The sequence below is a fragment of the Rhincodon typus genome, chromosome 6 (assembly GCF_021869965.1).
Source record: "Rhincodon typus isolate 14 chromosome 6, sRhiTyp1.1, whole genome shotgun sequence".
NCBI classification, from domain to species: Eukaryota; Metazoa; Chordata; class Chondrichthyes; order Orectolobiformes; family Rhincodontidae; genus Rhincodon; species Rhincodon typus.
In genome coordinates, this window is record NC_063337.1 from 82,673,600 (window position 1) to 82,688,029 (window position 14,430).

The 14,430-nt window shown below is 40.8% G+C and overlaps 1 protein-coding gene across 4 annotated transcripts in view; it reads right to left on the reverse strand.

Annotated features, from left to right (window-relative positions):
* The window catches only part of LOC109921271 (LIM domain only protein 7-like), a 218,675-nt gene that overhangs the window by 25,031 nt on the left and 179,214 nt on the right, over window positions 1-14,430 (reverse strand). For all 4 annotated transcript variants that reach the window (XM_048598226.1, XM_048598224.1, XM_048598225.1 and 1 more), the window contains 5 exons: window positions 12,724-12,866; window positions 10,808-11,243; window positions 7,871-8,332; window positions 7,267-7,381; window positions 2,979-3,140 (listed from right to left, as the gene is read on the reverse strand). In XM_048598226.1, the coding sequence (XP_048454183.1) occupies window positions 2,979-3,140; window positions 7,267-7,381; window positions 7,871-8,332; window positions 10,808-11,243; window positions 12,724-12,866 (1,318 nt within the window). The remainder of the gene's footprint in view (window positions 1-2,978; window positions 3,141-7,266; window positions 7,382-7,870; window positions 8,333-10,807; window positions 11,244-12,723; window positions 12,867-14,430) is intronic.

The window sequence follows — 14,430 nt, forward strand, 5'->3', positions numbered from 1 at the left end:
TCCAGTCCCAATACACCTGCATTCCCCATACAGATGGCCGAAAGGCCCTCCACTTCTTCCTGTCCCGCAGGCCCGACCAGTCCCCCACCACTGACACCCTCATCCGCTTAGCTGAACTCGTCCTCACCCTCAACAACTTCTCTTTCAATTCCTCCCACTTCCTACAGACAAAGGGGGTGGCCATGGGTACCCGCATGGGCCCAAGCTATGCCTGCCTCTTTGTAGGTTACGTGGAACAATCCCTCTTCCGTAGCTACACTGGCCCTAAACCCCACCTCTTCCTCCATTACATTGATGACTGTATCGGCGTCGCCTCGTGCTCCCACGAGGAGCTCGAACAGTTCATACACTTCACTAACACCTTCCACCCCAACCTTAAGTTCACCTGGACCATCTCTGATACCTCCCTCTCCTTCCTGGACCTCTCTGTTTCCATCTCTGGCAACCACCTGGAAACTGATATCCATTTCGAGCCGACCGACTCCCACAGCTACCTGGAATACACCTCCTCCCACCCACCTTCCTGCAAAAATGCCATCCCCTATTCCCAATTCCTTCATCTCCACCACATCTGCTCCCAGGATGAGGCATTCCACTCCCGAACATCTCATATGTCCTCGTTTTTCAAGGACCGCAACATCCCCCCCCCGTCAGTGGTCGAGAATGCCCTCGACCGTGTCTCCCGCATTTCCCGCAACTCATCCCTCACACCCCCTCCCCGTAATAACAACCAAAACAGAATCCCCCTCTTCCTCATGTACCACCCCACCAACCTCCAGATCCAACGCATCATCCTCCGACACTTCCGCCATCTGCAATCCGACCCCACCACCAAAGACATTTTTCTCTCCCCTCCCTTATCTGCTTTCCGGAGGGACCACTCTCTCCGGGACTCCCTTGTCCGCTCCACACTCCCCACCGGCCCCACCACACCCGGCACTTTTCCCTGCAACCGCAGGAAGTGCGACACCTGCCCCGACACCTCCCCCCTCACCCCCATCCCAGGCCCCACTTTCCACATCAAGCAGATGTTGACCTGCACATCTGCTAATGTGGTAAACTGTATCCGCTGTTCCCGTTGTGGCCTCCTCTACATTGGGGAAACCAAGCGGAGGCTTGGGGACCGCTTTGCGGAACACCTACGCTCGGTTCGCATTAAACAACTGCACCTCCCAGTCGCAAACCATTTCAACTCCCCCTCCCATTCCTCAGACGACATGTCCATCCTGGGTCTCCTGCAGTGCCACAACGATGCCACCCGAAGCTTGCAGGAACAGCACCTCCTATTCCGCTTGGGAACCCTGCAGCCCAATGGTATCAATGTGGACTTCACAAGCTTCAAAATCTCCCCTCCCCCCACCACATCCCAAAACCAGCCCAGCTTGTCCCCGCCTCCCTAATCTGTCCTTCCTCCCACCTCATGTCCCACCGCCATCTCCTACCTACTAACCTCATCCCGCCCCCTTGACCTGTTTGTCCTTCCTGGGCTGACCTATCCCCTCCTTAACTCCCCACCTACACTCATCTTTACTGACTTGAACCCCGTATCTTTGACCTGTCTGTCTCCTCTCCACCTATCTTCTCCTCTATCCATCTTCTAGCCACCTCCCCCTCTCTCCCTATTTATTTCAGAACCCCCTTCCCCTTCCCCGTTTCTGAACAAGGGTCTAGGCCCGAAACGTCAGCCTTCCTGCTCCTCTGATGCTGCTTGGCCTGCTGTGTTCATCCAGCTCTACACCTTGTTATCTCAGATTCTCCAGCATCTGCAGTTCCTACTATCTCTGAAACAATATTTACATATTTTTGTGTTTTAATATAAATTTTATTTATAAAATTATAATATATACATTTTATGTTTATATTTGTGAGTTTAAAGTAAGAGATTTATTTACTCTGTCATTATATGGTGGCACATGTGGTTGCATATGACACCATAGGGAAGATGTCCTCTTAATCAAAGTGACAGGGCAACTAGGGAGAGAAAGGCCTATGATTACTCAGCTGTACTTGAAATTTATACCTATCCTTTTTGATATTATTTATAAAAGAAGCAATTGTACTGGAGTTGGTTATCTAGTTGTGATATACCAAACCCAAATTTAGACATCTCAATGTACAGTGGAATACAAATTTGAGTGAATTAACTTTCACTGTCCACATCTCCTCCTCCAAAAGCAGATAAAAGAATGAAATGAATTAGGTATTCAGTTAATACAGTTAGAATTTAAAGAGGGTGGCAGGGGTCTCAGCTGGTTGGAAAATGAGTGGGAACCCTGTGTCACTCCTCTCCAGGAGGCATAACTTTATTGCTGCCCAGTTAAGTGCTTGACTGGACTGTAATGAGCCACTGTCTAATTAAGCCCCAAGTCATGTTTTGCGCACCCTCCCTGGAGCTGCCAGGTAATCTGAGGTTGCTATCTTTCCATTACCAGCAATGCCATCAGGAATGGTGCTCACCCTCAGTATAGCTGACCCATCGAGGGTGGGTAGTGGACCACAAGATGGAAGTGAGAGATTGGTCTCATGGGGAGGGGGTGATTGACTGGAAGTAGGGGACGGGGGAGACTACATGATAACCATCTGCAGGCCAAACTCGCCCACCACCATCTCCTGCCACCTTTGGTTTTTCAGATGTCAAGTCCTTTAATCTGGCACAGTACCCATGACTGAGGGGTGTCCCCCACCTTGCCCTGGTAAACGCAATGAGTTTAGTTGAACAACTTACCTGGATGGTGAGGCACATACCCATTGCTGGTTAGATAATAGTGGTGGCAGGCCCTTGACACTTAAGGGTCTCAACTGGCTTCTGGGAAGGAAGGCTGCCTGCAACACTGTCCTCACCGCAGTTGATCAGGAAGGGGAAATGGTTGTGATGGGATAATTTCTCAGTTATTTGATTAAGATGCATCAACAGGTCATCATATCTGCAATTTTTAGTTAAAATGTTGTAAAAAGAACCCAGAGAATGAAGGACTTACGACTGTTCTCATATCTTCTGATTTCCATGTTCAGGTTTCCGCTCTGGTTTGCGCCCTCCATGGCTTCCATCCAAGCCCGGTGGCTCATGTCAGCTACATCATTACCATTGATAGAAATGATTTCATCACCCACTTGCAATTGGCAAAATTCTGCTGGTCCCCCTGTCAATGCAAAGACAAATATAAGCCTTTCTTGACCAATGCAGTTTTTAAAAGAAAAATAAAGTCTATTTCTGTCACAATGCTTGGAAAGATATTTTTCTTTTTGTTGGCTTACCAAAAAGAATCACAAAATAAAAACAACCACATGTGATCTCTGGATGAAAATCTAATTATTTGGAGCAGTTTGTATATCCACTTAATCTCAATTTCCTTAATTGCCCCATTCAAATTTCATGAATAATAATTCACAATTAATTCATTTTCCACAATTTAATGAATTTACCCACCATTTGATATTAAACTTTGACAACGACTATCAATGATTAACCAACACAAATGAATCTCTTTAGGATAAACAATAGCAGATGATCAGGAGGTAGCCAAAAGTAACTGTGTAAGGGTGAAGGATAAGACCGTAAGATGTAGGAGCAGATTCTTTAGCCCATTGAATCTGCTCTGCTATACAATTAAGACTGTGGCTGATCTAATCATCATCAACTTCACTTTGCTGCCTTTTTACAATTCTCAATTCCTTTACTGATTAGAAATCTGTCTCAGTCTCGAATATATTTAGGAACCTAGTCTTGACGGCCTTCTGCAGTAAAGAATTCGACAGATTCACTAGCTGTTGAGACACAAAATTCCTCCTCATCTCTCTTAAATACACAGCTTACGCTCTCTGGTCCTACAAGGGTAGACAATCTTTCCACACGCATCCTGACAAGTCTCCTAAGAAACATGCATTTTTAATAAGGCTGCCTCTCATTCTTCTAAATTCCAAGAACATGCCCAACCTACACAATTTCTTTTCATAAAGACAGTCCCTCCATACCGGGTATCAGCCAAGTGAATGTTCTCTGCAGTGCCTCCAATGCCACTCAAGGCCACTTTCTTTTGACTTTGTTCACACTATTCCAGCTTTGATCTAACTAGTGTGATGTGTAGTTTAAGCAAAACCTCTCTACTTTGATACAGTACTTCATTCCCTTTGAAATAAAAGCCAACATTCCATTTGCCTTCCCTATAACCCACTGAACTTAAATGTTAGTTTTTTGATATATGCATGAGGACTTCCAAATCCCTCTGCTCTGTAGGTTTCTGTAGTCTTTCTCTATTTAATATTCAGCTCCTCTATTCATCCTGCAGAACCTTATATTTTTCTTCCACATTATATACACCATCTGCCAAAATTTTTGGCCACTCACCTTAGCTGCCTATATCCCTGTGCAGATTCTGTGCCATTCTCACCACTTGCTTTTCCACCTATTTTTGTGTCATCCACAAACCTGGCTACAGTAAGTTCACTTTCCTCACCAAAGTCTATACATAATGTGAATTGTGGCTGCAGCATTGATCTCTCTGGCACCCAACTATTAACAGATCACCATACTAAAAACATCCCTGTTACCCCAATTCTGTTTGTTAGCTGATCCTCCATCCATTCATCACCCTGGATTCTTAACTTGTTAAGTAGCTTAATGTGTGGCACATTCTCAAATGCCTCCAAGTCCAAATATATTACATCCAATGTATCTCCTTTATTTATCCTGTTTGTTACCTCCCCAAAGAATTCTAGTCAGGCATGATTTCCCCTTCACAAAATGAAGCTCTTTTTTGTTGAAATAAAAAGCTCTTGCTATACACATCTTGATATTGCTTATAAGTTAACACCCAAAAGGTTATTTTCTCCTTTTTCAGTCATCTTTTATTGATTTTTAAGAAAACTTTCCCAACTCTCTAAGCTTACCACCAACCTTTGCCACATTGTATGTTTTTTTTTCTTTCAATTTGAGCAAACTATTACTTCCCCAGCTTAACCAAGGTTAGCTTACCCCCTTCCTAAAATTCGTCTTCTTCACTGGAATTTCACTTAGCTGTGAGCCATGAACTATTTTCTTAAAGATCTGCCATTGTCCCTCAACCATCTTTACTGCTGAACTCTAGCTAGTTTTGCCCTCATTCCTTTTTAATTACCCTAATTTAAATTTAGCACAGTAGTTTCTAATCAAAGTTCCTTCCTGTCAAATTGAATGCTAAATTCTACCATGTTAGGGTCACTGTTTCCTCGGGGCTCTTTTATTCTGACATCATTTATTAAGCCTACCTTATTACATATCACCAGGTTCAAAATAGCAAGATCCCTGGTTAGACTGACATTTTGTTCTAAGAAACAGTGTCTAATGCATTATGAATTCTTCCTCATAATTGCCTCTGCCAATCTGACTATCCCAATCTACATGAAGGCCAAAGTCAGCCATGATTAAGGTACTGCCTTCATTATTGCCTAATTTATTCTCTGTCCAACCATACATCTCCTGTTTGGAGGCCTACAGATTTCTCCTACCAGTGTCATCTTTCCCTTTTTATTTTTTACCACTGCCCTTTTGGAGTCTATGTCTTCTGATCCAAGATCACTTCTTGCTACCATAATTATTCCACCTCCTAGTAACAATGCTAATCAACCACAATTTGCTTCCTGCCTCTCCTTTCAGTCATATATCCCTGAATATTTAGTTCCCAGTTTTGATCTCTTTGTAACCATGTCTCCATAAATGCCACAAGATCACAGCAGTTAACCTATACTTGTGCCATTTATCCACATGATGTACTAACTACAAAAAAACCCACTCCCTCTGTTGTAATGTGTACTTTAGCATTAAGAGAATTCATCTTTAAGAACTCAATGCATATATGTAGACAATGTTGCAACTTTGCCTTGGGTTTGTAAATTACACACGACAGCTGCCTTGTTGCATTGTCTACTTCATAACTATTTTTAAGTAAACTAACCCATGGAAGTTAATTAATTCCTGATTAGTAGTTAATTATTAGACTATGAACGTGACACTGCAAACAAAGGAAAAATGATAAAAGATGACTTCACAAGAGCAGCTGTAATGAGCTACAGTAAATGTGCGAGGATGGCTCAAAACACAGACCACAACATTAGATCTCCTGGTAGTAGAAAATACAAGCAGCAGTGGTCCTATTGGGACACACAAGCTTAGACCTCCAAATAGATGGCTGCTCAGAGAACCTGTACCGCCTCATGGAGAGGTATGAATGTCCCACATTTAATTTGGTCTACTGCTAAACACTTTTCCAATGCAAGACAAGCCACTGCTCCCAGCAGCTGCTGGTATTGCCAAGCCGCTATCTCTGATTGGCCAGAAGCTCCACGAGGCAGGACTTCCTCCTGGAGAGGGTTAAAAGACAAACTTCACACCAATTAAAGGGCAGTCAGCCAAACATTAAAGTGGGGTGTGGGAAGCCTGCCCTCAAATGTATAATCAAGCCCCAAGTAGAGGATAATTATTTCAGATTTTTGCGGACTGATATGATCCTGTGAACTCAATTATTCTTTAGCTGATCCAGATGGGAGGTTGCCAGAATGCATTGTACAAATCAACTAGGCTGGCCTATTTTAACCACTCACATTCTAAGGGTAGCAGCACTGCGCAAATATGTAAAGCAAAATTTGAGTTTGTTACTGTAGCTACCAAAACTAGCAGACCCTCAGAAATTAAATAGGCGAGTCTAGTTACGTTTTAAAAAAATGTACACAGAATATATTAACATTTGAAACAAAACATCCATTTTCCAATATTACCTCATTATACCTCTGCCAATGAACATTCAAAAGAAGAATGCTTCCCCAGACTGTCTCAGAGAATGGAAACATAAGTCGATAAGGGTGTGACAGTAACTTTTGCAGAACAAGTTACGTGAAAATTATACAAGTCTGCATAGAGCTGTTGAAAAGTTAGGGTTTGCAAAGAGGTCGCGAGCAAACAAGCCACATAAAAAGTTAAATCATTCAATGAGAGATAAAATATTTTATTCCATAAAAAGAAATGGAACTGTGGAACAATTCCCTTTGCATGCCAAAATACAGACGCAACTTCACTTGATTGGTTTTCTCCAATATGTTTTGGTTAAATTAGAATTCTGTAGGGGAAAATGACCTTCCGGCCAGCACAGCATAAATCATTCATGGCCATCAGCTAAAAACAGCGTGACTGTTGCTACAGTCACAGCACAAGAGACATGAAATCCAGATACTACAGATTCAAGCTCCAAGGCAATGCCAAAGTGTATATTACAATTTAAAAAAAAACCCAATTACCTCGTTCGACTGATTTGACAGTTATACCCGTAGAGTTCCAAATGGTTGTGAATCCAAAGTCACGATCACTGTTCGGCCTCTGATTAATAACTATTCGCGTGTTACTGTACTGCCCCTGAAAGGAAAGTAAAATTCATAAAACCCACAATACAAGGACAGCCATCATTAATGCCCCCTGGAAAAGCAATCCAATAAATCAATCAATCAATCAATCTAATTGATCTTTTCTGTGACACCAGCAAACAACCCTAGGCATGACTGGAATGTCCGGGAACACTCTCTAAATGAGCCAGGATGAACGGTTCGAAGGCTACAAAAAAAAACTATTCCCAAATGACAAAACCTAGTTTCTGGCTGCTATTTTCCCAGTTACAGACACCCAGTGGAGGGAAAAGGCTCAGTCAGGCAGTTATGAAGAATAGGTTTTGTTGTGCATTTTAGTATTTTCTTTATACATTGATAGATCATTTGGGGGTTAATTAATTGCAGAGTAATTAGTCTGAAAGGATTTTTTTTTAAAAAACGGTGTACGAGCAGTCAGGAGAGACTATCATATTACCAGACAGATTTCAAATGCGCAGAGTAACCTACTTATCAGACTTACCTGTTCCGTGGCTGCTGTGGTAACCGGGGCTGTAGGCAAGCTGCTTGTTTTTGTAAAAGAATTCATTGTTCCTGGGCCAGTAGTGGTGTCAGGCTTTGACTCTTGGAGAAAGTTATTCTTACTAAGAGATGGAGCCCTTTCTTGTTCTTCCTCCTCCTCTTCCTCATTACTACTCATTACAGCACTGGCCTGTGATTGGTCATCATCATCTTGCTTTGATAAAAGGTTGCTTCTCGCATACACATCATTTTCTGATTTTGAAGAAAGATTGACCGGCACTGATCTCTTTTCCTCCATTTTCCAGGAAGTGTTGACCCACGTAGCTCCCTCTTCTTTCTTTGGCAAGACCCCACGACTGTTCTTGGATTCTTGTGCTTCTAGCTTGGAAAAGAAACTTGGTGCTCCCCGGGAGGTTTTTAGGCCATTCGCATCTCCGTTATATTTAAGCGATTCATCTTGCAACTGAAAAACAAACAAGTCAAAAGTATCGTTCATAAACATAACGGATTCAATGGAAGAGACGCAACTGCTCCTATGATGCTGCTTGGCCTGCTGTGTTCATCCAGCCCTGCACCTTGTTGTCTCGGATTCTCCAGCATCTGCAGTTCCTACTATCTCTGATTCAAGAATACATCACATGGACTCTTGACAGTAATAGATACGTTTGATTAATAGAATTCAGAAAGGGAGTTGAAAGACCAGTGAAGTCTATAATAATCCAGGAAGTAAATGGCACTACTCAGATAACAAGTACAAAGGAGCTATAGACAGTATTCCCTTCTATGAACTATTACTGAGGTGCATGTCTGTGTCATTAATCGAGCTTCATTTATTCAACAAAGTAATGGTCACACATTATCAAGGTGGTGCATTTTCAAAAGCTATTCAACAACAGGAAACTTCATAAACAAGCCTAACACCCCTGTCACCAAACATCAACAGAAACATCTTTTGACAAAGTCACACAATGATGACTTCGACGTCCACTCATGTGCTAAATGCAGAACCAATCCTAACTTTATTCCAAAATCCTAGTTATTACTCACACCATGATACAACAATACATCTACAGTAAAAGGTCCAGGACCAAAAACAGTGATTGCATTTGATGGCAAGGCAAACACTGACGTTTATTGAGACATCTAAAGCTTATCTAAAGATGTGACTTGCACAGATTTTTTTTTTAAACCTACTCTTTGGGATCTTTGAGATATGAAGAATCATTGCATTAAAGCAGTGCACTTTGAAGACGTTATCCTTGCTACTCCTGTTTTTCCCTGCTATAAATATGGGTCAAATCACACCACTACAGCTTCAAGAAACAAATGCAACTGCTAAACTTCGGTGCCTTCAGCTTAAACTAAGCGAGAAGCAGCCTTTACCAATAAAAGACCATTGCAATCTGTTCTCAGCTTTGCCAAGATCTGCACCTGCTTAAACTTAAAACTAAAGTAAAACAAACATTCAACTCAATTTCAGCTGCATGAATGTGCATTGTGAGGCTACAGTTATCTGATAATGCAACAAGCAGAGTTAAAATCAGACAGATCAACCAACTGCTTGAGCATTTATTACAGGGAATCAAAATAGGTCATTCTGAAAAACATTAATTAACTTAGCCTGAAAAGGGAGGCGGCATATTGTGGTTCACGATTACAACACTCAGTTCTTTATTTAGCAAATAGCTTGCATTTCAGCTGGCAGCCCACAAAAGAAAATAGAAGGCCTCATCTTGTCCCCACCCTCAAAGTAAAATATTTGCACATTCACACGCCAGTATGCTTGTTACAATCGTAAACATTACGGTCATGCAGGAGTTAAAGCTGTGAACTGCCAGGACTTTTTTGTAACCAATACTCAACTATCTTAAATTGATATGTTGCATTAAAATAGAATGAGACATTAATTGAAGGCAAGTAATAGCTGATTAAAATTGAGATAGAGCAAAAGCACCTCATAAAAAGAATGGCACACTAAAGAGATGCATTGTTGATGCTATGAGGCATGAGCTTGACACTTCACTCGATTCTTTTTCTATCAGAATATATCAACACAGAAATGAGAGATTTGTTATTGATGTGTGACACAGTGCAGCACTTCACACTCAGTATAAAAATAGCATGCTGACTGCAACCTCTGGCATCCACAGATGCTAAAGCCATCACTCTCAGTATAGTACCAGAGAAGACTGGCAACAGAGAAAAGCCTGGAATTTGTGGGCACCAATTCTAAAAAATGCAATTCAAAGTTTACATGCCACCCTCTCTCTGCTTCCAAAATTAAGCTACAAATTGAAATACAAATAAAATAATAAAAAACCTTATAGGTGCCGGACATCTGAAGCAAAAAAAAGAAAATGCTGGAGTTTATGAAGGATCAGCACTCAAAATGTTAACCGGTCAGTTCTCTTTACAATGCTTCCTACTGAATTTTTAGTAGTATTTCGTTCTTGGGTTACATGCTGAAATGTCACAATGGTGTTGGTTTACATACGCTGTTACAACTTAAATAGACTTTGCGCATAATGCCAACCGTGAAAACTAAAACTGGGTGGTAGTCTATAGTTCTGCACAAAGTGTTGCAAAAATGGGTTCAAACTTCTGCCACTTTTCCTGCTTCTGAAGGTGAAAAAATCCTCAAAAGTCTGTATCGTCTTGTCTAAAAAGCAAATCCAGAAGAGTGGATTACAGCTTGTCTATATTTTTCACCAGTGTTAAAATACGTAAAGCAGAATGCACAAAGAGAAATCAATCCATAAGGCTGCAACGTTCTAGATCCAAAGAAAACTGGTTTATTATTGATAAATAACCAGGGCACTTGCAACTTGAAATCGTGAGCATATCTGATGGGGGGCGGAACAAAAAAAACTCAATCAGAAACAACCCTGAAACAGTTTACTTAAGTAAACCCATAGGATTCATCCAGAATAAAACTTACCGGATAAGATCTAGTGAGGGAGGAGAGTCTTTTAGATTGTGTGCCATAGGGTCTTGGCATGACAACAGGTCCAATTCTGGATACATCAGGTGCTTGGTAATTCCTCGGCAGGGAATTTGAAACCTTGGTTGATTCAGTTTTGCGATCCATTGCATGGCGGGTATAGAAGGGAGCAGAGCTTTGCTTTCCTGACTGATCGTTGTCTGTGCTTTTCAATTCTGATGCTGTCTTGCTCTTTGAGGCTTGAGACGGAGGTGCTGAAGAAACCACCTCACTCCTCTGGGAAGTGAAAGGGGTTTCACTCGCCACTGTAGAGCTCTTTGCGTAAAAACGTCTTGGGGGTTGTGTCTTTTCAGCAAACACTTCTTCGTCAGAAGAGTTGAGCTTTCTGTAATCAGTTTGGTCACCACCATATGATCCCTCCTGTCTGAGCTCTCTGTGAGGGAGAGGGGAATTAAAGAAAAGAACAGAAACACCTAATTAGAGTGAATGTGAAACTGAGATGATAAGTAGGTGTGGCTCTGTGAAGCTATTTTATTAGGCTGTAATTTCTATGCCGTAGTACAACTTTTACAAACTGGAAATCTAGTCAGCTTCAAGACAATTAGTGTTGTATTTCAATCCCAACCCCCAGCTGCAGGAACTTTACATTTCTTGTTTTCCTGATATATTCAGCAACAATACTAAAGAACAATTTCCCCAACTTGCTGCATACTTTGAATTTAAAAGATAAAGGGATTGCACATCTGATGTCTCTCTCAGGAAATGAACTCCACTCCTAAAAGGATGCGACTGCACATTTCTTTTGCATCTGTTAAGCTTTATGCATGAATGAGTGATGCTCAAAAAGTATTTTAAATCCAGATAAAAACACTCCAGATTTCATTTGAAAGTATGCTGTTTTGTTCACCTAACATTCCTCATGCCGTTTAATGACATGAACTAAATAATTCTGTGCACACCATCACTTTTTCTTAAAATGTGCTTGTACAAATCGGTAGAATCAAAATTTCTAATGAGCTACCAAGCTCCTGGATACAACAATGGTCTCACCTGCTTCAGGGGAAAATATTATGAAAATTGAGCTCTACTGCAGTCACTTCAGATCTTTATACAGCTTGACCAAAATCCTGGCATTGTAAATACTTAGAAAGCATCATTTTACCTGTAATTAACTAAGACATTCCAGAGTCTTCAGTCTTATACACATGTAACTGACATCAATCTCAACTAAAGTTTTATTTTGCTATGACTAATTGATACAGCATAGAATTAGCATCGAAATTTAGTGCAATCATTTGGGTACTACATATTCATACTGCTACCAAACACCCAATTACAGTGGAATGTCTACTCAAAACGTCAAAATTGGAATGAGGCTTAATTTTTGTTGGAAAGATTAAATCGATCATTAAGATTACAAAATTGTTTAAAATTTTCATGCTGATTACATACATATATACATTGTGCATTTCTCTGACATCCCATTCCATTAATGCATTAAAAAACTTGGACTTTGGCAGGTCATTGTGAGTCAATGGGCCAAATGACCTTTCTGTGCACTGTAGGGACTCCAAGATTCCATTCTATAAACTGTACCACATTCCCCCAACTTGTCCTCTTACAGCCACAAAATCTGGGTCACCATCACTGATTCCAAAGGAATACCTTTTTATCGTCACACCATCTGTGCTATTAGGAAAAATCAAGATCAATGATCTATTCTTCTGTTCCCTCAGAAACTGGCTGAAACAGTTCTAGACATCTGCAGTCAACAAATGGAAGGCAATTTCAGTATATCCCTGAATACAAAACAAATGGGGCTGTGGGCCAGCTGCAGAACCAATTAGCAAGATCCTTCACCATTACACAGGTTGACTAGAGCAAAGGAGAACATTAGAGAACTCCAGAGTTACCTTTCTTCCCTCATTTGTCTGAACGTCTTTGTGGGTCTAGCATTCTCTCCACTTGTTATTTTCTCAATTTCTTCTCTTTCATCCTTCTTCCTCTGCAAGTCTGAAGTATAACTTTTGCGTCGATTCTTCCATTTTGCCAAGTCCTAGTCACATATTGTAGAAACGAAATGAAAATAAGTTACCGGCATTTCTAGCAACAGAAGTGCAAAGTTACAAGGAAGGAAGATTTATAGCTATGTAAATGCACATGTTTCTGTTCCATTTCAAAATCTCAAACACTTTATTCATATTCTATTACAAATCTGGGCTAAGCTTTCCCTTAGCACAGCTGAAGCTGGTATTGGACTTTCAGAACACAAACTAATTGATACAAGTAGATCATAGACTCTTAATAAGGACAGTCTACGAATCTACTGATGACTAATGCTACACCAGCAATTTAAACATATGGCTAAACATTTAGATTGCGAGTACATCAAGACAAAAAAAGATTTAGAACATCGATACAAACATTCAGAACATAAAAAATAACAGGAACTTTTCAGACTGACAGGCATACAGTCAGAACCAGAATGCTGAAGTTTAAAAATAACGTTTGAAATGAAAAATGAAATCTTCAAACATTTCAGAAACTAAACTTTGACCTTTCACAGCAAAGTCTGTGTCTTGAAAGTCAACAGACTCTTTACAGAAAAGGAAACTGACAATACAGAGTAAAAGAAAATTTAACTGGAGGAATTGATTTCAGTGGAACGAGAACAGACCTGGCCAGAGTAAGGTGGAATCAGATTACTAAACAATGGTGAAAGTGCAAAAGGCTGTCTTCAAATTGTAGATGGTTCAGTAACAGCTGAAGTACATTTCTAGAGGAAGATAAAAGGCAACCAAAGCCAAAGCTCACTACCTGATTGAAAAGGTGAACACTGAGATTAGGGGCAATGGTCTAAGTAAAATCTGGGCAGAAAATAGAAAGTTTGGAGGAAACAGGAAACCAGAGAGGAGCAGAGACAGTGCATGGGAAAAGACAGGCAGCTAACATAAAAGGAAATTCAAAAGTCCTCCACAGGCATACCAATTGTAAAAAGGAAGTAAGAGAAGGCATGGAGCCAATTAGGGACCCTAAAGAAGATCTATTCAGGGAGGTGGAGAGCATGGCTGAGGTACGAAATGAATTTACCAAGGAAGAAGGTACTGCTGAAGTCATTGTAAAAGAGGAAATAGTTGAAACACTGGGAGGCCTAACAATAGATCAAATAGGGTTTAGAAAGGCTGTTTGTAATTAAAGTTGGTAAATAACTAGGATAGGATGGGCTACATGTGAGGACACTCAGAAGGGAATGTAAAATTGTGCAATCATGAGCTATAATCATCCAAACTGTCTTAGATTCAGTGGTTATACCAAAGGTCTGGTGAACTGCAAGTTCTACATTCTTGGTCAAAAATTGGTGCAAGGAGACCCAGCGACTACAAGCCAGTCAGTTAGCTTGATTTTGGCAGTATAAAAACTTTTAGAAACAATAATCTCAGATAAGTAGACAAGTTTAGATTAATTTTAAAAAGCCAGGGTCATTTGTAGAAAAGAAAAAGTGTTTAACTAACCTGTTTGAGTTTTTTGATGGGGAAACCAAGTTACAAACATACATAATAGGAACAGCAGTAGACCATTCGGCCCCTCAAGACTGCTCCACCATTCGGCCCCTCAAGACT